Consider the following 25,434-nt stretch of genomic DNA (forward strand, 5'->3'; position numbering starts at 1 on the left):
AGAGAACAGCAAGAAATCCCTTTTAAAACAACACAGCCAAATATTCAAATATAAAAAGGAGTCTCTGTTTTCCTAAATAGAGAGAGAATGGGGGGGGGGGGCACACACACAATAATCACACGTATGCACAGAATATTACACATATATATTAATATTATGAATATTAAAATGTTACAATGTTACGTTACAATATTAATATTATGAATATTAGAATATTAGAATATTACACATATATATTAATATGCACAGAAAATCACACATATGCACACATATGCAAAGGATATTATTTAGGAAAACAAAGAGAATGGGGGAGGGGCAGGGAACACAATGATCACACATATGCACAGAATTCCAAATAAAATTTTTAAAAGTCAGCCAAACTTATCTATTCACATTATCTAGTTGAGCAGAGTCTTGTGTCTCAGAGCCTATGCTGAGTTTATTGCGGAGAGGGTTATCTGAGAGAAAGAGCGAGAGCGAGAGAGAGAGAGAGAGAGAGAGAGAGCACATCTGGCTTCCAGAGTGAGATAGTATATAGGAAAGCTCTAGAGGGACTGAGAAGATCTTTTCTATGGGGATCTCCACTTAGTAAAAGCCAGCCCCTTGCAAAGACTGATGGCTGGTCTGTCCAATAACGCAATAGCCTTAGTTTCTGATGTCAGCCAGCCAATCAGAAAATTACCTAGTAGTGGGACCCACCTTCTTAATGACTGCAACTTCCAGGTCAAAAGACCAAGGTGGTTGGAACAAGTCAGCCTATCCAAGAAAAGGGATTAAGGGTTTGTTTGCATTTTGGAGGACAGAGCAGTGAGATAAGGCTATATAAAACTATTCAGGTTGCCCAGTCAGATGCCAACTGACCAGAGGCTCTAAGGGACACTGTGGATCTATACTAGAAGTAGGGGTTTGCCAGGCTTCAGGCTATGAATAGATATTTCTAGAACACCCAGTTCCTTGTTAATGTTAGACTATCCATCCACATTCAACTCTGGCCAATTAGGTGTGTGTGCGTGTGTGCGTGTGTGTGTGTGTGTGTGATGTGTCCTCCTTTACAGGGGACAGTCCTCTGTATGAAGGTGCCCTCTGTTTGATGTGCTCTCCAGTTTAAAGCTAAATCACCCTAAGAAGGAAGAGCAGGGACCTTGAAGTTGCCCATCAACAGCAACCAAAGCAAGCACACAGGTCACCTAGTCATAGAATCATAGAATAGTAGGGTTGGGAGGGGCCTACAAGGCCATCAAGTCCAACCCCCTGCTCAATGCAGGAATCCAAGTCAGAGCATCCCTGACAGATGGCTGTCCAGCCTCATCTTGAATGCCTCCAGTGTGCGAGAGCCCACCACCTCCCTAGGTCATTGGTTCCATTGTCGTATTGCTCTAACAGTCAAGAAGTGTTTCCTGATGTTCAGCCAGAATCTGGCTTCCTGTAACTTGAGCCCATGATTCAATGTCCTGCACTCTGGGATGATCAAGAAGAGATCCTGACCTTCCTCTCTGTGACAACCTTTCAAGTCCTTGAAGAGCGCTATCGTATCTCCCCTCAGTCTTCTCTTCTCAAAGCTAAACATGCCCAGTTCTTTCAGTCTCTCTTCATAGGGCTTCGTTTCCAGTCCCCTGATCATCTTCGTTGCCCTCCTCTGAACCCTCTCCAGTTTGTCTGCATCCTTCTTAAAGTGTGGTGCCCAGAACTGGACACAGTACTCCAGATGAGGCCTGACCAGTGCTAAGTAGAGGGGAACTAGTACTTCCCGGGATTTGGAAGGTATATTTCTATTAATGCAGCCCAAAAGAGCATTTGCCTTTTTTGCAGCCACATCACATGGTTGGCTCATATTCAGCTTGTGATCAACAACAATTCCAAGATCCTTCTTGCTTGTAGTGTTGTTGAGCCACATATCCCCCATCTTGTAACTGTGCATTTGGTTTCCTTTTCCTAAGTGCAGAACTTGGCATTTATCCCTATTAAATGTCATTCTGTTGTTTTCTGCCCAGCGCTCCAGTCTATCCAGATCACTTTGAATTTTGTTTCTGTCTTCCAAAGTATTAGCTATCCCGCCCAATTTAGTGTCATCTGCAAATTTGATCAGCATTCCCTGCACCTCCTCCTCCAAGTCATTAATAAAAATGTTGAAGAGCACTGAGCCCAGGACTGAGCCCTGCAGTACCCCACTCATTACCTCTCCCCAGTTTGAGAAGGTCCCATATTGATAAGCACTCTTTGAGTCCGATTCTGTAGCCAACTGTGGATCCACTGGATCGTTGTTTCATCTAGCCCACTTGGAGCTAGTTTGCTCATCAGGATATCATGGGGCACTTTGTCGAAAGCATTGTTGAAGTCGAGGTATGTGATGTCCACAGCATTCCCACGGTCCACAAGGGAGGTTACTTGATCAAAAAATGAGATCAGATTTGTCTGGCAGGACTTGTTCTTGACAAATCCATGTTGGCTTCGAGTAATCACAGCATTGTTTTCAAGGTGCTTCCAGATGGATTGCTTTATCATCTGCTCCAGAATTTTCCCAGGGTTTGATGTCAGACTGACTGGTTTGTAGTTCCCAGGTTCCTCCTTTTTACCCTTTTTGAAGATAGGGACAACATTAGCCCTCCTCCAGTCATCTGGCACTTCCCCTGTCCTCCATGATTTCTCGAAGAGAATAGACAGCGGTTCTGAGAGTTCTTCTGCCAGTTCCTTTATTACTCTAGGATGCAGTTCATCTGGCCCTGGAGATTTGAACTCATTCAAAGTAATTAGGTGTTCCTTGACCATATGCCTATCGATCTCAAGCTGCAATCCTGCTCCTTCAGCCTGTACTTCACCTTTGCCAGGGGGGTCATAAAACCTCTTTTGGGAGAAGACTGACACAGTCGCAGTCTTACCCTCTATAGTGCATTGAATTCCTATTATTATGGGTTTGGGGTTAGCCTGAATGATCTTCAGGGGATGCTTTGAGCCCAGTGCCTCTGACAGCAAAGAGATTCAGGATCCTCTTCAACTCTGTAATTCTTGACTCAAAGATTCCTGTAAGTAGAGCTATCAGTGTGGCTACCTTGAGGCAATACTTATGAAGACCTGGCAAGGGACAGTTGATAGCAAGTAACATTCTTGTGATGTGCTTCCAAAGGAGTTATTATTGCCCCAAAGGCATAAGTGATGGGTGGAGATGACTCATGTTTCTTCCCCCCATCCTAGAAAAGGGGAGGGTCAAGGGAGGTCTGTGTGGGTGTCTGGAACTTAGTCTGAGCTGGAACTGGGTCTGAAAAGGAGGCAGAGAGCCGAGTTTACTCTCTGCAGGAAATCCTGTGGCACAATGGGTTTCCCTAAACATCTGATAGGAATATGTTGGGGGTGTTAAGGCTGTGAGGCCCATCTTATGCTCAGCCTGTGTGTGTATATATATATATATATATATATATACATACATATATATATATATGTGTGTGTGTGTGTGTGTGTGTAAATATACCACATATCTCAGAAACACCATAAGTTTCCAGTGACCTCCTTCTAAGGAAATTGACCCCCGCCTGGATAAGTTCTGGAACTCCTGAAATGTCTCACCACTTGGAAGTGGCTAGTATGTACATACCACTATTTAAATCAAGGCTGCAGGATGTTAGGCCAAATCCAGCCTTCCTGGGGTTCCAATCCAACCCTCCGGATGGCCTTGCCCCCTTGCATTCAGGTCTGTGTTTGATTCTGGCAGATAAGTTCTAGTCAAAAACAAACTGTACTGAATTTCTCATACATCCCTAGTGTTGAATCACCTGCCACTCACTACTATTATGAGAGAGGGCAGAAAATCTCTCTCTATCCAGTTTTCACACACAATGTGGAAAGTTTTGGTTGCTACACATCATCTAAGAATATAAGAACCAAGGGTCCATCTAGTCCAGCATTCTGTTCGCACAGTGGCCAACCAGCTGCCCATGGGAAACTCACAAGCAGGACATGAGTGCAACAGCACCCTCCCGCCATGTTCCCCAGCAACTGGTGTACATAGGCAGACTGCCTCTGGTACTGGAGGGAGCACCTAGTCCTCCAAACTAGTAGCCACTGAGGGCCTTCTCCAGAAATTTGTCCAACCCCCTTCAAAAGCCATCCAAATTGGTGGCCATCACTACATCTTGTGGAAGGGAATTCCATAGTTTAACTCTGCGCTGTGTGAAGAAGTCCTTCCTTTTATCTGCTCTGAATCTCCCACCAATCGTCTTCATGGGATGACCCTGTGAGGTCCTAATATTATGAGAGAGGGAGAAAAATTCTCCCTATCCACTTGCCCTGCACCTTGCGTAATTTTGTACACCTCTATCATGTCTCCCCTCACTCGCCTTTTCTCTAAACTAAATAGTCTCAGCTGTTGTAACCTTCCCTCACAGGGGAGTTGCTCCAGCCCCTTGATGGTTCTGCATTTCTGCACTTTTCCCAACACTGCAAGATCCTTTTTTAGGTGCAGTCTTCTAGTTCAGTGTCTCCTAATCTGGTGCCCCCACCTCAGCATGCTGGCTGAGGATGATGGGCATTATAACCCAACACATTTGGAGGGTGCCAGGTTAGGGAAGACAGAGCTAGTTGTTGTTGCAGGTAGGCAGAGGTTAAAACATTGCCAATAACTATGTGGACAGCATGTTACGTGACTGGGGTCTGTCCTTCGCTGTCAAATGCTGAATAAGCAAACTGCTGCTCCATTTTTCTCATGCAAACAACCCTCGTGGCATCTCAGCTGAGCTCTCCTTGTTTAACCAACATAACGGCGCTCCGTAAGCATTGGAAAAATATTAATGAAGCTTTTCTTTTCTTCACTTTTGGAAGAAAGCATTTTATTGAAATGCAGGTGGGCTTTCAATATTTTATGGAATGAATGTCCTTTGCTTGCCAAGGAGACTAACAGAGGTAGGATGCTAATTAGTCAGGAGAGGCAACAGAACTGGTGTGTTCAAACACACCACAGATGAAGCAATATGCCTTTATTAAGTGGCAGCACTGACAGGAGCCAGGCTTAGCATTTGATTTGTCTTTCATTCTACAGTCTAGGCAGGCAGGTGTGCAAGCTGATTTCGAGGAGAGAGACGCAATAAATAGTTGGGTCGTAAAGTGGGCTCACAGATGCTCCTTGCTAATAAATGGTTTCGGAAGAGTGACCCCCTCCCATCTCCCCTGGCGATATCATATGGTCTGCAGATCTGTTTAACAGCCTCTTCTCGGACTCTAATGGAGGGACCTCTTCGTTCATTCTGTTAAGGGCTGATCTACATCTTCAGAAAAAGAAAAGTACATACATTTGGTATAGCACTCCTGAGACTGTACATCTTGGAATCACTCTGAAGTTGCACCGTTGGGACTTCACCATCTAGTCACCTTTCTCCGCCTCCCCATTCTTCCTACCCCTGCCCCCGCTGCAACCTGCCTTTTACAACATCTTGCCCGATGAAGAAATCTGTGGATCTCGAAAGCTTGCACAATTTTGGGGGTGATCTTTTGGTTGGTCTAACAAAGTAGCATGGATAATGGCTAAAGATGGTGCTGGGTTAGTTCTTAATATGTTTTCATCTGCAAGAGGAGATGCGCTGTCTGGAAATCAGTTAAAATACGAACAAAAGAATATTATTAATGCGGAATGTTATTATGAATGTTATCAGTCCCAAGGTGTGAAGCAAGCATTCTATGTCTTCTACCCGGAAAAATGAATGTTGGGGTATTATAGTGTATATTATACACTGGCTATAGTTGGAGCCAGTGTAGTGTAGTGGTGAGAGTGATGGACTGGGAGCCCGGAGATCCGGGTTCTAGTCCCCACTTGGCCATGGAAGCTTACTGGGTGACTTTGGGCCAGTCACAGACTCTCAGCCCAACCTACCTCACAGGGTTGTTGTTGTGAGGATACAATGGTGAGGAGGAGGATAATGTAAGCCGCCTTGAGTTCCTTGCAAGAGGGAGAAAGGCGGGGTATAAATGCAATAAATAAATAAATAAATAAATAAATCCCTCAAAATTGACATATTGTAGCAGACACAGAGAGGGAGGAGGGAGTTTATATATCTCAATTTTGAATATAACCCTGTGCCTCATAGAAAGTCACTCTTCTACGCAAGCTGAAGGGCTTCCAGTGGAGGAATGATTTTGTGTCCTGCCCAGAGTTCTGGCACTCTCCGTTCCCTCCCTTGGTGTCACTGCAAGATTAGTGGTGCATTTTGCGGGGGCTGAATAGGGTTTGTTTTAAAAAGGTAAAGGTGTCCCCAACCAGTCGTGTCCGACTCTAGGGTGCGGTGCTCATTCCCGTTTCTAAGCTGAAGAGCCAGCGCTGTCCGAAGATGCTTCTGTGGTCGTGTGGCCGGCATGACTGAACACCGAGGTGCATGGAACGCTATTACCTTTCCTGCCGAAGCGGTACCTATTTATCTACTTGCAATTTCTTGCTTTCGAACTGCTAGGTTGGCAGAAGCTGGGACTGAAGATGGGAGCTCACTCCGTCACCCAGCACTCGGGTCTCGAACTGCTGACCTGCCGACCTTCCAGCCTGCAGTTCAGCGTCTTAACCACTAAGCCACCGCGGCCCTAAGGCCCACCGCAGCCCTAAGGGTTTGTTTTACCTGCCACCAAATTGGTCCAGGGAGCAGGGGGTTTTGCCTGCTCTGTACTGAGTAAATTCCCCTGAAGCTCTGAACATGAGCGTGAGTGCGTCTCTGGTGAAAATATTTATGAATTGTTGAACACATGCTCATGCACATCTCATTCCAGTTCGATTTGTGCAAATTCCCCCTTTAGACTGAATCAGCCCCGCTTTGGTCTACGGAGGAAATCTGTGCAAATTGGGAGAGATCGCTGCAAATCTCCTGTTCGATTGCGGCTCGATTTGTGCAAGTTTCCCCTTCGCTCAAAGTGAGCAGTGATTGCAAACATGAACAGGACTCTCATACAAGACAAGCAGGAAGACAATGTTTGGAGAGTCCTAATGGACTTGAAGATCGCTCGTTCATACAAGGCTGTGGGACCCATGAGCGGGGGATGTCCGGGTTTTCTGAAATCCATCCTGCGTGCGTTTCATGGATTGTGCAGTGTTGTCTGTTCACAAATGCATTCGAAATTTTGGATTCTTGTTATGCAGAAAAATATGCAAATAATTCCATAACAAGATTTGCAACAATTTACTTAATTTATGTTAGTATGTAACATATAACGTGTCGTCCTCCATTTCATTCAATTTTTTCCCGTGTGTATGTTCCAGGATGGCATATGTCTCAGCAGAAACATGTATATTTTCCTATGGAACATTTGGGCAAATTTTGAGAAAGTAAAAAAAAGAGATCTGAAAGTCCACGGACTCCACATGGCCTGAGAAGGCCAGTCCACAATGGATCCCTCAGTTTGGATTCTTAGAAATCCGAACTTGTTTTAGTCTGCCTCAAATTTATCCAGCATCGCTACCCATGGGCAGGTTGTGGATCCACGTTGGGGCCAACCTCTCTCACTCCTGGGGCACTGGGAGGGGGTGGCCAAGGAGGAACTTCCTATTCACCTGGAAATCGATGAGTCAGTGGAGGAGTGGCGATAATGCCTACCCCTCTCCCTGTGCAGGGTAGGCTGACCCAAATGACTTGCAAGTCAACTGGCTGCCAGACTCTTCAGAGGTCAGCTTGCCACACAGTCACCCTTGCCACTCTTGTTATTATAACTTTAAATCAAGGGTGCAGAACCACTTTTAGCCTGCGGGCTGAATTCCATTTTGGAGAAGCTCTCAGGAGCTGCATTCCAGTGGCGGGGCAGGGCCAAAGGTGCAGGGCCCAAACACCCCAAAATGCCAGCATATTTTCACTTAAGGCTCTTATTGCCTGTAAAAAAGCATTAGGGGAGGCATTTCAATATTCTGTCATATGAAACAAAGACACAAAAGTTAGAAAACCACTGAAGGGTTGGCACTCAGGGAGAGGACTCCGGTCAGATTGGGACTCAGATTTGGCCCTCATGTAGGGATGTACGGATTTTGTACAATCCTGTCTGCATTTTGCAGATCATCAGGTGCCTTTTGATCCGTCTTCTTCTCTCATCGGCAGAATCAGATTTTCCCCAATTTCCTGAATTTGCACAAATGTCCTCAAAATGCACAAATGTCCTTTTTTATGTTATATTGTAATAAAGTGCATATTTATGTGTGTATGTGTGTGTGCACATATAAATATATTTTTAGATATGATATTACTTAAAATATACAAATGATTTGTTCCTGTTTTTATCCTTTTCTTAAACTTTTTTTCTCTCTCCCCTTTTTATTAATATTATTATTATCATCAATATCATTATGGGGTTATTATTATTACTATTCCTTGTTGGCTAAACCTTTAATGTTTATTAATACGCATTAACTGAATGGTAGTTTATGGCCAAGGGAAATTGACTGTTTTCTATTCCTGTGCTATAAGACAGTTTGGATATTTGGTTTGTTCTTATTGAAGTTTAATATAATTCTTTTTTTTTCTTTTTTCTTTTCCTTCTTTTGCTATCCTCCCTTTTTTCTTTTTCTTAGAATATTGTAATGTTGGACACTGAAGATTCTGATTATATTGTTGGTAGTGTTTATTTCATCTATAAAAATAAAATAAAAATAGATTAAAAAATAATAATGCACAAATGTCTGTCCTCAAAATGTGCAAATTCCACCACTACCACCCTGCACATTTACATGCTTTAGCTTATGGGGGAAATGCACATTTTCGGCCAGTGTTTTTATTTTACGTATTTTTCTATTTTTGCATAATAGAAATTTGCATAAAATTCCAGAAAGTTAAAAAAAAAAAGAAAAGGTCCTCAAGTCTGCAGAATCCATGCTACTCAGGAAAAGCATATCCACTGCAGCATCTGCAGGTGAGAGTCACAGAAATCCCAACACATTTGATTCCACTGTGGATTTGTCTGACATCCATACCCATGGGCTTCAGGTTCTGTCTGCCTGATTTAAATAAATCATGTGTCAATAGTTCAGCCCATTTACCTCTGCTCCATTTCTCTGTTTCCTACACTGTTCTCAAAGGTGGGGGAAAACATAGCTTTAACTAGACAAATATTGTGAAAGTTGTAAAATCTGAAGAAGAAAACAACAGCAGAGGGAAACACAAATAAAAGCAGAAAGGATCAGCTAAGGAACATGGCTAAAAAAACAGCATATGAGAAAGACAGAAGGACGTTTAGCAAGAAAATGTGTCTTCTTAAGTATCTTAAAAAAGGACAACTTGAAAATGAACAAGAAAAACTCTTTTACAAGTTCTGGCTGTATTTCAAGTGATATAGTTATAAGCTGTATTATGGGCTTTGTTATGTTAATGTTTGTCCCTATGTAATGACTACCAAAGGGCTCCTCTGTAAGGCTTTACAGATGCCTCACTCCTCATCTCCCTTCCCGTCCTGTCCCAGCCATCTATGCCACTATGAGATGAGCTTTCCAAGGACACCTTATAAATGCAGATTGGTTGAGTTCTCTGTAGCCTTGGCTAGGAAGAAATGGATAATTTTTGCTTCTTACAAGATAGGATGATCAAATATTGCCAAGATTTATGAAGAAACAAAATATGATAGATAGATAGACAGACAGACAGATAGGGATGGACAAAAGTCACTTACCTGATCCCGAAGCTTGCTTTGCGGTGGGGGAGAGGTGCTCCGTCCCTCCCCCCAAAATTCTGGGCAGGGGGGAGGCACCCCGTCCCTCCCTGCCAAAATTCTGGCTGGGGGGGAGGCAGCCCATCCCTCCCCGCCAAAATTCTGGCCGGGGGGGAGCACCCCATCTCTCCGGCCGTGAAACCCCTTCTCCTGCCCCTTCTCCTGCCGGTCCCTGGCCTGGAGTCAGCCGTGATAGGCTATGTAAATATTTACGTAGCCTATCACGGCTGACTTTGGGGGGGAAAAAAAAGCGCATACGCAAATGGCGGCACCCATTTGCTTCCTTATTTTGGCCTGGGTAGTCTACGTAAATATTTACGTAGACTACGGCGAAAATAAGGGCAATGGTATTTGTGCTATATTTGTGCCCAGGGGTGGCGCCATTTGCGTACGTGCTTTCCCCCCCCCAAAGTCAGCTGTGATAGGCTACATAAACATTTACATAGCCTACCATGGCGTTTTTTGAAAATATAGCCGTGATAGGCTACGTAAATCTTTACGTAGCCTATCACGTTTGTTGTTGTTTTACTTGGAAATGGCGGCGGCGGCAGCCGGTCAGAAGACTGGCCGCCACCACCGCCGCCACCGAACCGCCGCCGAACCGCCGCCGAACCGCCGCTGGGAGCCGCCGCCGCCACGGACATTAGCTCAAATGTAAGTCCCATCCCGGGGGTGGGGGTGGGGAAGCGGACCGTTTCTCCACCAATTTCGGGGGGCTGAATGCATTGGCATTCGGCCTCCTGGAGATTCATGGAGAAATTCTCTGACATCCCTACAGACAGATAGAGTGAAGGTTGGTGGCTCCGATGTCAGTGGGCTGGTGAATCCACTCTGGGTTTTAGTCAGAACCAGTCAGAACTCTAAAGGAGATATCCAAGGTGCTTGGCACTGACATCGGAGCCACCAGTCTCCATTGGATGGATGGATGGATGGATGGATGGACGGACGGATGGACAGACAGACAGACAAGTACCTTCACAGAGATGAAGGCTGTCTTTCCTTCCCTACTGAGTTACCCAAACTAGCCTCTAATATCTGGAATTTGAGAAAAGGGTGTCTATACTGTGTATTGCAGCCTTTTCCAACCTGCTGCCCTTCAGATGTTTTGGATTTCAACTCCTATGAGCCCCAGCCAGCATGGCCAATGGTCAGGAATGCTGGGAGTTGTAGTTCAAAACATCTGGAAGGTGCCAGGTTGGGGAATGGTGATATATTCTGTCCAGTTCTGGATGCCACACTTTAAGAAGGATATAGACAAAGTGTAACAGGCACAGCAGAAGGCAATGAAGATGGTCAGCAGTATGGACAACAAGTCCTATGATGAAAGAGGGCAAAGTTTTGTTCTCTGCTGCCCCAGAGGGCAGGACTAGATCTAATGAACTCAAGGTACAGGACAGCAAACATGAGTGGAACACTTGGAGAAATGTCTTATGGGTAAGAACAGCTTAGCAGTGGAACCAATGTCCTAGGGGGCTGGTGGACTCTCCCTTACTGGAGATCTTCAGGCAGAGGCTGGACAACTATCTGCTAGCTCTGGATCTCCTGCACTCTGCAGGGTGTTGGACCTAGGGATGTTGGAGAATTCCACCACGGATCTCAGTGAGGCCGAATTAGGGATGTCAGAGAATTCCGCCATGGATCTTGGGGAGGCCGAATGCCAGCGCATTCGGCTCCCCGAAATCGGTGGCAGAATGGTCTGCCCCCCCGCCTCCCCCGGGACGAGACTTACCCGGGGTGGATCTTCCGGCAGCGGCTCTGGCGGCGGTTCGACAGTGGCGGCTGCGGCGGCCGGTCTTCTGACCAGCTGCCGCCATTTCCAGTTAAAAAAAACCAAAAATGTGATAGGCTACGTAAAGATTTACTTAGCCTATCACAGCTAAGTTTAAAAAAAAAACCTGTGATAGGCTACGTAAATGTTTATGTAGCCTATCACGGCTGACTTAAAAAACAACAACAACAACGCGCATACGCAAATGGCGGTGGCCATGGCCACCGCCATTTGCATTCCTTATTTTGGCACGTCTTAGTCTACGTCAAGATTTATGTAGACTAAGACGGCGAAAATAAGGGGAACGCAAATAGTGTAGCATCCGCTACGTTATTTGCATTCCCCTTATTTTCGCCGTCTTAGTCTACGTAAATCTTGACGTAGACTAAGACGTGCCAAAATAAGGAACACAAATGGTGGCGGCCGTGGCCACCGCCATTTGCGTATGCACGTTGTTGTTGTTGTTTTTTAAGTCAGCCGTGATAGGCTACGTAAACATTTACGTAGTAGCCTATCATGGCTGACTGCAGGGACGCAAACGGCGGCGGCTATGGCCGCCGCCATTTGCGTCCCTGCTAGCCAGTGGCCGGATGTCCGGCTGCTGGCGGAGCTGGCCGGCGGCTCCGCAGAATACCTGCGGAGCACAGCTGGCCGGCCAGGATTCCGGGGGGAGGGACGGAGCGCCTCCCCCCCACCATCAACATAATCCGTGAAAGGTAAGTGCCTTTCGTACATCCCTAGGCATTCAGGCCCCTGAAATCTGTGGTGGAACGAAGCCCCCCGCCCCACCACCCTGCGAAAGGCAAGCGAAATGGGGTCAAATGGAGCACTTACGTGGTGCCATTTGCGCTGCTTTGTGAATGGCGGCCGCATCTGCGGCCGCCATTCGCTTCTTCATTATTGCCATGATAGGCTATGTAAATACTTACGTAGCCTATCACGGCAAAAAAACAGGAACGCAAATGGTGGCTGTAGCCGCCACCGTTTGCGTTCCCTTTTTTTTGCCGTGATAGGCTACATAAATATATATGTAGCCTATCATGGCAAAAGACAGGGACGCAAATGGTGGCAGCTACAGCGGCCACCATTTGCGTCCCTGTGCAGCCCAGTGGCCGGATGTTGGGCTGCGGGCGGCCCCGGTCGGCGGCTCCGTGGAGTTGCTGTGGTGCGGAGCTGGCCGGGGAGAATTTTGGGGGGAAGGACGGAGCGCCTCCCCCCCACTGCGGATGTCCCTGGATGAAACCAGGCAAGTGTTTTGTACATCCGTAGTTGGACCAGACTGCCTACAAAGCATCTTCCAACTCTCATGGGTTTTGCAGAGGGCAAGCCTTCTGGTCTTTTAGCCCTTCTCATTGCAGAAAGTAAGCACCATATATAGACACGACATGAGTTGACTCATTACCGTTCTGGAAGGGACCAGAAAGTAATCATCACTCCAACTTCCTGGCAGGATCTTCCAGTCATCCATCCCCCATAGATTAACCCACATGGTATCCATCTGGTCAGTACCCACTCTGGGAATAGAATATAATCCTCCCATTAAATGTGTGGTTATTTATTGATTTGGCACCATCTGTCTGCATGCCACTTTGCAACATAAAAGAGCACAGTTTCCTGCCCATAGGAGCATACAATCGACAATTCACTGCAAAAGAGACAACAGCAGAAGGGGAAGGGGAAAGAGGGAAAGAAGACTTAGAAGAGGCATTTCTTCCACTTACACATCCTTTGGTTTGTTTGCTTTTTATGGGGACTAGGAGGTTGTACCCAAGACTTCCTGAAAGAGGTGGGCTTTGAGAAAGGGCATCACACAGGTGTTTTTGGAGGCAGTTCCCAGCATATGGGGCAGCAAGGGAGATGCTGGGACACCTGTATTGCTAGGGAAAAAATTGGAAAGAGCCGATTTTGGTGATTAATTGCAGGCAGCAGGGGGCTAGCTTTGGCAACCATCTCTGGCTCATATTAACTCCCAGAGATCTTTTTATGGATGGTGTGTGTGTATTTTGTCATGCTCTTATCCTGATTTACAAACAGCTACACAAACAGGCAGGCAAGCAGAAAGAGAGGAAGCTGGTTTTATTCCTAAATGTGGGTGACATAAGCAAGGGGGGGTTCAATTTCCTGTGTGGGGTGCTGATATGGGGCCACATGTGACCCCCTCCATGCATTGAACAAAGATGTATGGTTTGCAAGGCATTGTGGGTAGGGATGTACAAGAATGTTGTTTCAGTTCACAAACTGTCTGAACTTGCCCCATTTGCAAATTCGAACGCCAACAGAGACACATTTTTTCAAGTAATGTTTGCACATTCCTGAACTTGCAATTGTGTTAGAAAAAAATGCATAATGTTTTCAATACTCATCTCCCTCACCATCATCCATGGTGGCCTGGGCTGATGGGAAATGTAGTCCAAGACATCTGGAGGGCACCAGGGTGGGGAAGACAGTGCTAGTTTATCATTTAGATCAGGGAGGGCAGTTTGTGGCCCTCCAGATGATTTGGCCTACAACTCCCATGACCTCTCACCTTTGGCTATGCTGACAAGGGCTCATGGGAGTTGCAGGCCAAAACAGGAGAGGGTCACCCCTGGCTGAGAGAGGCACTCTCTTGTTTGGGACACTGATCAACCCATTCTTAGACACCAGTCATTTGTGGACATGTCCTAAGACAGACGTAGGCAACCTGGTGCCCTCTGGATCTTTGGACCACAGCTCCCATACTCCATGACCATTGGCCATGTTAGCTTGAGTTGTGGTCCAAAATCTTTGAAGGGCACCAGGTTGTCTATCTGTTCCCTAAAATCAACAACGGGATCTTGGTGCAGAGAAAGAGCAGAGATTGCTGCACAAAGCTATGTTGGCCGGATCAGCAGATCAAAATTGTGTTTTATGCCAGTCCTTCATTTGATTATTTATGTTCATGGACCCAAATCCTTACAAGCTGATATTGAGGAGACGTTAGCCTCATTGCTGTGATGGAATCACTTCAGGCCATGACAGGTAATGACTGTGATTCAGAGACATCTGTTTCGGAATGGCATCCAAGAGTGGGAGTTGATTTCTCATCCCATGTTCTCAAAGGCATCAGTGATCAAATACTGGTAAATCATCAATAGGGCAAGGAATTTGTAAATATCAATGCACCACACCAAAGATGATCAATCCCATAAAGTGTTGTGGTAGCCGAAACTAGAATAATAATAATAACAACAACAATAATAATAATAATAATAATTTATTTATGTGTTTGTTTATTTGTTTGTTTCTATACTGCCCAATAGCTGAAGCTCTCAGGGCAGTTCACAACAATATACAGATAAAAACAGCATAAAAATTAAATTATACACAATTTAAAACAGTTTAAACAGCTAAAAACAATTACAACAGAATACTAGAAATGTTCAGACAGCTGGCATAGATCATCATAAGCCATTAAATGACTGGGAGTAGAGGACAGTCTTAACCTGGTGCCAAAAAGATGGCAGTGTTGGCACCAGGCAGGCCTCAGTGTGGAGCTTGTTCCATAGTTGGGGGGGGACACCACTGAGAAGGCCCTCTCCCTTGTTGCCACCTTCTGAGCCATCCTCAGAGGAGGCACTTGGAGGGAGGCCCCTGATGTTGATCATAGTGTCCAGTTAGGTTCATGTCAGGAGAGGTGTTCCCTCAGGTTAATAATAATCCCAGAACTGATCCACATACTACCCATTTTTGTTTTGTTTGGTGCATGTTGTATGTAGTGAGTCCACACAGTTCCAAGCTTATCTAATTGATCTCAGATGGGTCTAGCAACAAACACACCACTGTACCATTTCAGGCTGCAAGTTTTGTTGAGTATGGGAGTGTTGGGTGGGAAGCAGAAATCCATCAAGCTCCCAAAGGGCCAAATTTCCAAACTATGGACATCCCTAGCCATGCTTGCTTTTGAAGCCTTTGGCCACAATAACATGGAGGCAACCAGGGTGGTGGCTTCAGAAACAGGGTCCTTGGAATCTGAAGATGGCAATGTGACCTCCTCTGGAAACAGAGGGGGTTCTGGTCTTTTGGGGCAGCGGCCCTGAGGCTAGAAGAGTGTCAATGGCCACATCCTCTTTTGGGTAAGAAAGGTCTATATTAGAAGCTCCTCACCCTGGAGAGGGGGAATTGGAAGCATTAGTCATGACAATCACTTGACAAGATGGCTACTTCACTGAAGATTCAGAGCTTACAAAGGCAGCTGCCTTACACCAGGTTGGGCTATTTTCCCAGGCAGTCTAATTTTGTCTACACCGACTGGCGGCCACTCTCCAACATCCAGCGCACAGATCTTTTCCAACACCTGCTACTTGTTCCTAGGGCTGTCGGAGAAATCTGTAACAGAACCAAATGAGTTTGGATTTTCATACATCTGACCCACAGATTCTGCAGAAGACCGGCTTTCCCCCATTGAGTGGATTCTGTGGACTTGCAGAACGTTTTTCTACCTTTCTTGAATTTTGTGCAAATTTCATCATAAAAAATACGCAACATTTTAAAAAGGCCAAAATGTGAATTTGCCCCATAGGCTAAAGCATGCCTGGGGGGGGGGGGGGTTGCACATTTTTGAACATGCAGATTTGCAAAAATTTAGAAACAAAAAAAAAATCCAATTCTGTTGTTGGGCGGATGATGGACCAAAAGGTGCTCGACAATTCACAAAACACAGACGGAAGGGATTTTACATGATCCATGCATCCCTACTTGTTCCTTTTGACTTGAAGTGGCAGACATTCAACCTGAGGACATCTGCCTGCAAAGCATGTGCTCTGCGACTAAGCTATGGCCCATCCCCATGCTCACACTGATCTGTGATCTATACATGAAACAGAATGAAGTGGGAAGGCACTACATGAAATTACATTACATTGGAAGGCCCACCAACAGTGTTCCACACAATGTTGTTATCAGTCAGTGGAGACCTTTGCATTGATTGAAAAACACACAGAATGTGTTTGATGAGGAAACTGGAGAAACGGGACTCTTTCTTCTGCTTGGCATCCTTTCATTACTTTTGTGAGTCAAAATAGACAGCGTAGCGACAACGAGCAGCTCACACTCACACAGTTTTAACACGCCATCTCCTGAAAGGCCCCCCAAAGTGGGGGACCAAGTGGTCACAGTGACTTACTAAGGACTGGATTCAATACAATGGATCCCTTCTTGGTAAAAATGGATAGCTGGAGTATATGCAATTTCCATAGCTTAACATTCTCACTGCTGCATCTTCTGCCTAGTGGCTCTTCCTTGCAGTCAATGCAATGTGTTACAAGGCTTTCTTCTTCTTCTTCTTCTTCTTCTTCTTCTTCTTCTTCTTCTTCTTCTTCTTCTTCTTCTTCTTCTTCTGCTGCTGCTGCTGCTGCTTCTTCTGCTTCTGCTTCTTCTTCTTCTTCTTCTTCTTCTTCTGCTGCTGCTGCTGCTGCTGTGTGTGTGTATGTGTCAAGGGCCTCTCAAAATTCTCCACCCTATTTGTGGTCAGAGAGATTGGGGGAACCATTTCACTGAATTTTTCCAGAGGGAGGACACATTCTCCCACAGTTCCACAGGGTGGGTCTCACCATGGCCACAACAGCGATTTTCTTTTTTCCCCCCAAGGTTGTTTGTCTGTTGGGTTGCTTCTTCATTTGTCTGTTTATTTCCAAGATTTATATACTGCTGTACATCTAATAAAACATCCAAGCAGTGAACAATAGAAAGGGGAGAAAATCATGATCATGTTCATTATTGAAATACACACTTCAAACCTTGAAAATCAAATTGTACCAATAAAACCATGGCTGGTTAATCAGGGGAGGCTTGCTTGAATAAAAAAAAATGTATCCAGCAAGTGCTGAAAACAAAACAATGTTGGTGACTGCCAAACATCAACAGGCAGGGAGTTCCATAGCGAGGGAGCCAATACAGTGAAGGCTCTACTCTGAGTGGACTTCTAACGTACTTCAAATGTGGAACCACCAGGGGCACCTCATCTGATGACCTCAGTGACAGGGCAGGCTGGTAAGGGAGACGGCACTCTCTCAGATATACTGTTGTTTTTGCTCCTGTAAGTGGAAGGAGAAGACTATATTGTGGTGCCCCTGTGGTGTAGCGGTGAGAATGTTGGACTGAGAGCCAAGAGAGCCAGGTTCTAGTCCCCACTCGGCCATGGAAGCTCACTGGGTGACTTTGGGCCAGTCACAGACTCTCAGCCCAACCTACCTCACCAGGTTGTTGTTTTGAGTATAAAACGGAGAGGAGGAGGATAATGTAAGCTGCCTTGGGTTCCTTGCAAGAGGAAAAAAGGTGGGATATAAATGCAATAAATAAATAATAAATAATTTCTCATCCTCCACAATGCCTCAGCCCTAGTATCATTCCAGGGCATTGTAGGAAGGGTGGTAGTGGTGGGAATGGCAGGTTCCAAAAGAACAACAAGAAGAAGAAGGGTGGAGAATATGGGCAGAAAATTCTACCAAGTGTCCTTTTTGCAGGGGGGATGAGATAAACAAAAATCTCCCAGAACAACGTCTTCTGAGACATTTCAGTTCAGCTCTGTTTCAGACAGCCAAGTGCAACAATGTGCATTGATCTATTTGGGAACATGACTGCCTGACACTTCTCCGGAGAACGTTACCCTCTCTTCCTACCTCAGGCGAAAAACAAAAACAAAAAAAGAGCTTTGACAACCCTGTTTGTTGCAGTTATCTGATAAGGAAGTCTGCTTGGCAAACCTGAGGGGACAGCAGCAAAATTACCCCAAGAAAAGAGATACCATCACTAATAGCTTTGTCTTTCACTCATTTATAACCCAGATAATTCTCTCTTTCTGTCACCAAGGCTTCCCTCAACACAGATTAAGTGGTAACGAGCACACAGCCCTCTTGCTTCCTCAAGCAATGCCTTTCCCAGACATCGCAAAGGGAGTATCCTCCAAGGCCAAAATAAGTCTACAATGCAGTGCGTAATTAGTGTCCAAGTAACATCACTATACTTTTAGTTGCACTGAACAGGCATAGTGAGATGGGCTGTCAGAACCTGGCATTCTTGGGCTGCCCAGCTGGGGCCACCACTAATAGGACTATAGGAAGCTGCCTCATAATCAGTCAGACCATTGGCCCATTTGGCCAGTATCGTCCACGCTGCCTGGCGGCAATGGTTCTCCAGGTTTTCAGGCAGGATTCTTTCTTAGCCCTGCCTAGAAATGGTGGGGATTGAACTTGGGACTTTCTGCATGCAAGCAGGTGCTCTACCAATTCTCTGGAGCTTCTGGTACAGCATCTCTCTGGGGTAGTATGGGAGAGTTAATATGGCAGCTGGAGGTCAACTGATGTAGAATGAGCGCCAGCTTGCCAAGGCTTCCTCAAACAAGCCTCAGGAGGTGGTAGGCTCTCCTTTGCCTGTCTGTCAGGAATGGTGTAGTTCCATCTTCCGTAAGGTTGGGGAAGGCTTAATAGTTGCATGATTCTTGTATTGACAGAGGGATGGACTTGATGATCTCCAAAGACCTTCCAGCTCTAAAATGCAATGATTCTAAGTGGGGGATGCATGAGAATGTTGCTCCTGTTCGTAAAACATGCAAACATGTCCCATTCACAACACAGAACATGAGCAAGGCAAAACAGTTCTTGGGTCTGACATTTCCTGAAGCTGCGTTTGTATCCAAATGCACTTCAAAAGTGTGCATTTGCACACATGTGCAAATGTGCATCCCCCCTGAGCAGCCCCTGCTCACTGAATTCTCATTTTAGCCTATGGTGGAAAATGTGCATTTTTCCATTGGGAAAAATGTGGGTTTTAAAAAACTAAATCCTGATCTAAAATGTGCATTTTTCCTGATTGGAAAAAAGGATGCTCACATTTGGGAATGTAGACAAGGCAACACAAGCTTCGAGGAGGAATTTGAGAACCTTTGAGCATTGCATGTTCACCATCCTTATTCTAAGCCCTGGGGGTGAGAATCTCAATTTGTTTTATGTTAGAATAGTTTTATTATATTAGGAAAAATGCACACAAGAAATGCATATTAGGGTGAAATTCAAAAGTGCGCGCGTGCGCGCGCACTCACACACACACAGAAATGCACGTAAAAAAAACATTTTCATGCAGACTTCTAAAGACAAAATTCACAAAATCCAGCAGAAACAGGATGACACAAACGCAACTGTAGAATCTGATGATCTGAGTGAATGCAAACTTGGCAGGATTGCCCATGCCTATGCCTATGCACAGAGGTGCACAGAGTTGTCATCCAAACTCACCAAAAGCCCAGTCCAACAGAACCACTGCCATTTGCCATCTAGAAGTTAGGGAGCCCAATGAATGAGTCCCGGGAGATGGTTCCACAAATCCTCCTCTCCTTTCCCATTCCTTCTGGTGCAGGCATTATGTTGGTGGCCTGTTAAACAGAGGTCAGCATTCAAAGAAACTGCCATCTCAAGCCAGGTGTTCTACCAGGGGGGATTGGTATTAACAGACCATGTGGTGGGTGTAGCAAGGGGAGTTATACTGGCAGGGGAGGGTTGCAGCACCAGGGTGTGAGGTATAATGTGTTAACAGGTATAATGCAGGCTCAACAGCCACAAGGTCATGCAGTAAAACAACAGAGTTTTCTGGGCTTCCCAAATCACAGCTGGCAAAACAACGCTGCTCATGTTACGGTTTTATCTCCAAGCCAGCCTGCTGCACTCAGCCACGGGGCTTATAAAGCACTTTGCCTCATCCATGGAAGACAGCCAGGGAGGGCTGCTCCCTCCCTCACTAGAACAAAAAAATACTCCGCCAAGAAAGCTCAAATGTCATGCTCGAAATCAATTATGGAGATTGATGGCATTACGCTGACTGGGTCAGAGGCCTTACCCATGTGTCTCAGGGAGAAAGGGCGAACGGGCGCCAGAACTTCACCAAACCAGGCCTCACTGTTTAGGATAGCATTCTCCAACCCAGAGACCTCCAGATATGTGGCCCTACATGGCGATGGGCTGGTGCTGGTTAGGATAGGAATAGTGGAAGCGGTAGGCCAACACATCTGAGGGCACCAGGTTTGGGGAGGCTGCTATAGGGTGGTGGTGAGCACTGTCACTCCCAGCAGAGTCAGGACTAGAGATGTCAGAGAATTCCGCGACGGATCTCGGTGAGGCCGAATGCCAGTGCATTCGGCCCCCCGAAATCCGTCGCGGAACGACGCCCCCGCCCCCCAACCCATGAAAGGCATGCTGGATGAAGTCCCCGCCACCCCACCCCACAAAAGGTGCATGGAACGGAGCACTTACCTGCTCCCATCCGCACTGCTTTGTGAATAGCGACCGTCCTGCGGCCGCCATTCGCTTCCTCCTCTCAATTGCCATGATAGACGACGTAAATACTTACGTAGTCTATCACGGCTAACGCAGGGATGCCATTTGCATCCCTGTGGAGGCCGTGATAGGCTACGTAAGTATTTACGTAGCCTATCACAGCGGGGGGGGGGGAGATCCCAGCGTACGCAAATGGCGGCGGCTACCGCCATTTGCGTACCCTGGTTTTTTCCCCCCTGTACCGTGATAGGCTATGTAAATACTTACGTAGCCTATCACGGCATGGGGAAAAAAAACCCATTGTACACAAATGGTGGCGGCTACCGCCATTTGTGTACGCTGGGGTTTTTTCCCCATGCCATGATAGGCTACATAAATACTTACGTAGCCTATCATGGCTCACTACAGGGACGCAAATGGTGGCGGCTACGACAGCCGCCATTTGCGTCCCTGCAGGGCTGCCCAGCGGCCAGATGTCCGGCTGCGGGCAGCCGGAGCTGGCTGGCGGCTCCACGGCTTGGCTGAGGAGCGGAGCCAGCTGGGCACGATTCCGGGGGGAGGGACAGAGCACCACCCCCCCACCGCGGATTGCCTGGTGCGGAGCCAGGTAGGGGTTTCGTACATCTCTAGTCAGGACTCTGCTAAAAGGGGGAGGGGGAAAGGAACACAGTGGGCTTCAGGGTTGACCCAGGTGCTGTGGCAAACCCTAGTGGCACGTGCCTCAGGGGAAATGAAACTCCATGAAAGCGGTTGTGACACTGGAACCTTTGTGTTGGCATTCGAACTTGTGATCTCATTCAAAAAAATGCACACTTAAAAAATGCACACTTTAAAATGCCCACTCCCCCAAAAAGTGCTTTAAAAAAATACACATTTTCATGATCTAGTTGAAGGGGAGTAGGGATGGCACAGGAATCTGAGGAGGGGGTGGAGTCTGATGGACTCCCCCCATCTGTCTGCCCGACCCCACTCGCCAGGCTGCAGGGGGCTCACTTCCCTGCTTGGAGATGGGCGGGAAGTGTTGCGGGGCCATTCCCCCTCCCACGAGCTACGATTGTGCGCACATTCATGGCTCGGTTACTTCTGCATATTTAAAGTTGCGTCTATGGCTCCCTTAAAGGGGCAATGACTCACGATTACCACATAAAGGGCCCTTTACTAACCCAAGCCATGATTTCTGCACACAGACATGGCTCAGGAAGGGGACGGAGTGCCACGCAGCGCTTCTCGGGCAATTGCTGAGCCATTCTGCAGCTCCAGCTGTGCAGCTTACACGGGCGGGCAGCAAGGAAGGCTTGGCGGCTGCCCAGAGGGAGTGGGCGGAGGTGCATCCGTCCATCCCTAATGGGGGAAAGTCTGCATTTGGGTTAGGGATGTACAACCCCCCCCACACACACACACTCCGTCTGGTCTGGGGGGTCCACTGCAGGGCAATTCGGGCTGCTTGGGGCCCAGTAGAGTCCCCCAGAGCTCGGCCGCGTCCACCAGAGTTGGCTTTCTAAAAATGCAATACGCTGATGGAGGCTGCCATTAGCCTATAGCAGGAAAATTACAGCCATAATTGGCATGTTTTATGTTTACAGCTGTATTTAGGTAAAAATAAGTGCTTTACAGCTGCGAGTGGTGTATAATACACCATTTAAGGCTATAACTTTCCTGCAATAAGCTAATGGCAGCCACCATTTGCGCATCACTCTTTTAGGAAGCTGGACAGCCATCCCAGGGGAACTCCTCCGGACCCAGAGGTGAGTGAGGCTGGTCTGCTGCGGACTCCGGAGGTCAGATTCTGTGGAATCTTGCCTCATTGGAATCTGTAGTGGATCGCTTCAGCATCCCAGATTTGGGTGCACACTTTCAAAAAGATGTATCAAAATGTACACTTTCCCCACTCGACACTGACATTATCTGCCACCTCCTTCAGAATTCCCTGTTCCCTCCAAGCTTAGCTGGGGGGAAATGGATTTTCCAAGTAACAATATATTGTTCCCTTTGTTGTAAGTCAAAACGTTGTTGCAAGCAAAAGTGTTTTTTTTTGGTGTGGCTTGGTTTTGAATTGGTCCACCAACTCCTGGTGGAGATAAAACTGATAGAACTGGTTTGTTGACACAGCTCCCTGCATTTTGGAATCTACTTGGGGGTATGATTATGGGCCCGGCACAATGAGTGCCTGAACTTACATTTACGACCATCGCAATGGTGAGAAGATCTTGGCCTGATCAGATCAAAGGTCCATTCTGTTTGTCATCCTATGTTCAACAGTGTCCAGTGCACATGGAGTTACAAATGATGATTGGCTTTGCACAAAATTCTTCTGACACCCTGAAATGAACAGGGACAAAGACCAGACATGAGTAAGCCTTCTATGGGATATTTCTTAACAGTTGATTGAATGTGTCGATGAGTCATAGGTTCAGGATATGTCTGTGCATTGCTTCCAAGCAAACTTCACTCAAATGAATGAGAGCTTCATAGGCTGTGTGCTTTGTCTAGATATCCTCAGAGGGTTTTTTTGTGTCCTATCAGCTTTGTTGGCACTCTTTCCTTCATCCAAGAGTTTTGAGAGCCAAGAAAAATAATTGACACATCACACAGATCCCTGCAGGGCAGGGATGCTAATACAGCCCCTTCTGAAACATTTTGTCTCATGTTGCCAACAAGTAGGAGCCCAACAAATGACTCCTATGCGGTGACGATATCAACACTGTAGACTTCCATCATCAATCATGATGAATGCTGAGTCAAAGTCACCATCCGACAGCCAACTATCCAATCAAGTCATTATATGAACTAAGCTTCATGCTTCCGACAGATTTGGATGATAGTCTGAGCAAACAGGTGTCCCATTCTCCTGACTCAATGCTTTGAATACAAACCAGGGGAGTAGGGGGAGAGACAATAGTTACAGAGGCTGTTTTTCCAGAAACAAAGAGTGTTGTGGCACCTTGAAGATAACCAGATTTACCAAAGCCAACATTTTTGTAGACTAGAGCCCACCATCAGATCCAAGAGGGCTAAAGTGCATGAAACCATATGCTGCAATACATCTGTTAGTCTTAAAGGCATCATCATGAGTTGAGCTGGACAAAAACGGCCTCTCAAAATTCTCTACTCTATTTATGGGCAGAGAAATTGCAGGGGGTGGGCAATTTCACCAAATTTCTCCAAGGGGAGGAGAAATTCTACAACAGTTTCTCACAGGTAGGGCTCACTGTTAGCAGGGATTGTAGCTAGGGATGTACAGATGGTGTAACATCTGCTCCAACTGTGTTTCACAGATTGCCAGGCACCTTTTGTTGTAGAAAAGGGCAGCTCAAATGATCAAGGGCTTGGAGCATCTCCCCTATGAGAGAAGGTTACAACAGCTCGGATTGTTAAGCTTGGAAAAAAGGAGGGTAAGGGGAGACATGATAGAGGTGTACAAAAATATGCCCTGGTGTGGAGAATGTGGATAGGGAGACAATTTTCTCCATCTCTGAGCCAAAGCATCCCTGCCAGATGGCTGTCCAGCCTCATTTTGGAATGCTCCTGTGTGGGAGAGCTCACCACCTTCCCAGGTAATTGGTTCCATTGTTGTATTGCTCTAACAGTCAGGAAGTTTCTCCTGATGTTCAGCCAGAATCTGACTTCCAGTAACTTCAGCCCATTATTCTGTGTCCTGCACTCTCTGGGATGAAAAAGAAGAGATCCTGGCCTTCCTCTCTGTGACAACCTTTCAAGTCCTTGAAGAGTTCTATCATATCTCCCCTCAGTCCTCTCTTCTCAAGGCTAAACATGCCCAGTTCTTTCATTCTCTTCTCATAGGGCTTTGTTTCCAGTCCCCTGACCATCCTCGTTGCCCTCCTCTGAACCCTCTCCAGTTTGTCTGCATCCTTCTTAAAGTGTGGTACCCAGAACTGGACACAGTACTCCAGATGAGGCCTAACCAGTGCTGAACTAGTTCTTCACATGATTTGGAAGTTATATTTCTATTAATGCAGCCCAAAAGAGCATTTGCCTTTTTTGCAGCCGCATCACATTGTTGGCTCTTATTCAGTTTGTGATCTACAACAAGTCCAAGAACCTTCTCACATGTAGCATTGTTGTAGGGGTGCACGAAAGTCACTTACCTGGTCTCGCAGCTTTTCGCGGTGGGGGGGAGGTGCTTCGCTGCTCTCCCCGCGAAGTTCAGGCTGGGGGGGGAGGCTTCCCGCCTCGCCCGGCCGAAATTCAGGCCGGGGAGGAGGCACCTCGCCTCGCCTGGCTGTGAAATTAAAAGTTAAAAAAAAAAAAAACACCCCCGTGTTAGCATTGCCCCGTGTTAAGGGCAAATAGCGTTGCCCTTATTTTCGCCATAAAGATTACGTAGACTACAGCGACCAAATAAGGAACGTGAATGGCGGCTCCCTATGGGGGCCGCCGTTATCCGTACGTGGTTTTTTTTTTTTTTTTTTAAGTCACCCGTGATAGGCTATGTGACGATTTACATAGCCTATCACGGCTGACTTTGCCGTGACTAAATCTTTACGTAGCCTATCACGTCTTTTTTTTTTTTTTTTACACAAGCCTGGAAATGGCGGCAGCGGCAGCCGGTCAGAAGATCAGCCACCGCCACTGCCGCCGCCTAGAAGATCCACCCTAGGTGAGTCTTGTCCTGGGGGGGCGGGGGGGCAGGCCGTTCCACCATGGAGTTCGGGGGGCCGAATGCACTGGCATTCAGCCTCACCGAGATCCATGGCGGAATTCTCTGACATCCCT

The 25,434-nt window shown here is 46.5% G+C and overlaps 1 protein-coding gene across 1 annotated transcript in view; it reads left to right on the forward strand.

Moving 5' to 3' along the window:
• UMOD (uromodulin) overlaps positions 1-7,549 on the forward strand; it is a 28,609-nt gene extending 21,060 nt beyond the window's left edge. The window contains 1 exon segment of the mRNA XM_084817871.1: positions 7,414-7,549. Coding sequence (XP_084673997.1) covers positions 7,414-7,549 — 136 coding nt within the window.
• Positions 7,550-25,434: the final 17,885 nt, after the last annotated feature.

This window comes from Heloderma suspectum, chromosome 12 (assembly GCF_057233095.1).
Source record: "Heloderma suspectum isolate Gila_16-S chromosome 12, 16-S_ref, whole genome shotgun sequence".
Taxonomy (NCBI): domain Eukaryota; kingdom Metazoa; phylum Chordata; class Lepidosauria; order Squamata; family Helodermatidae; genus Heloderma; species Heloderma suspectum.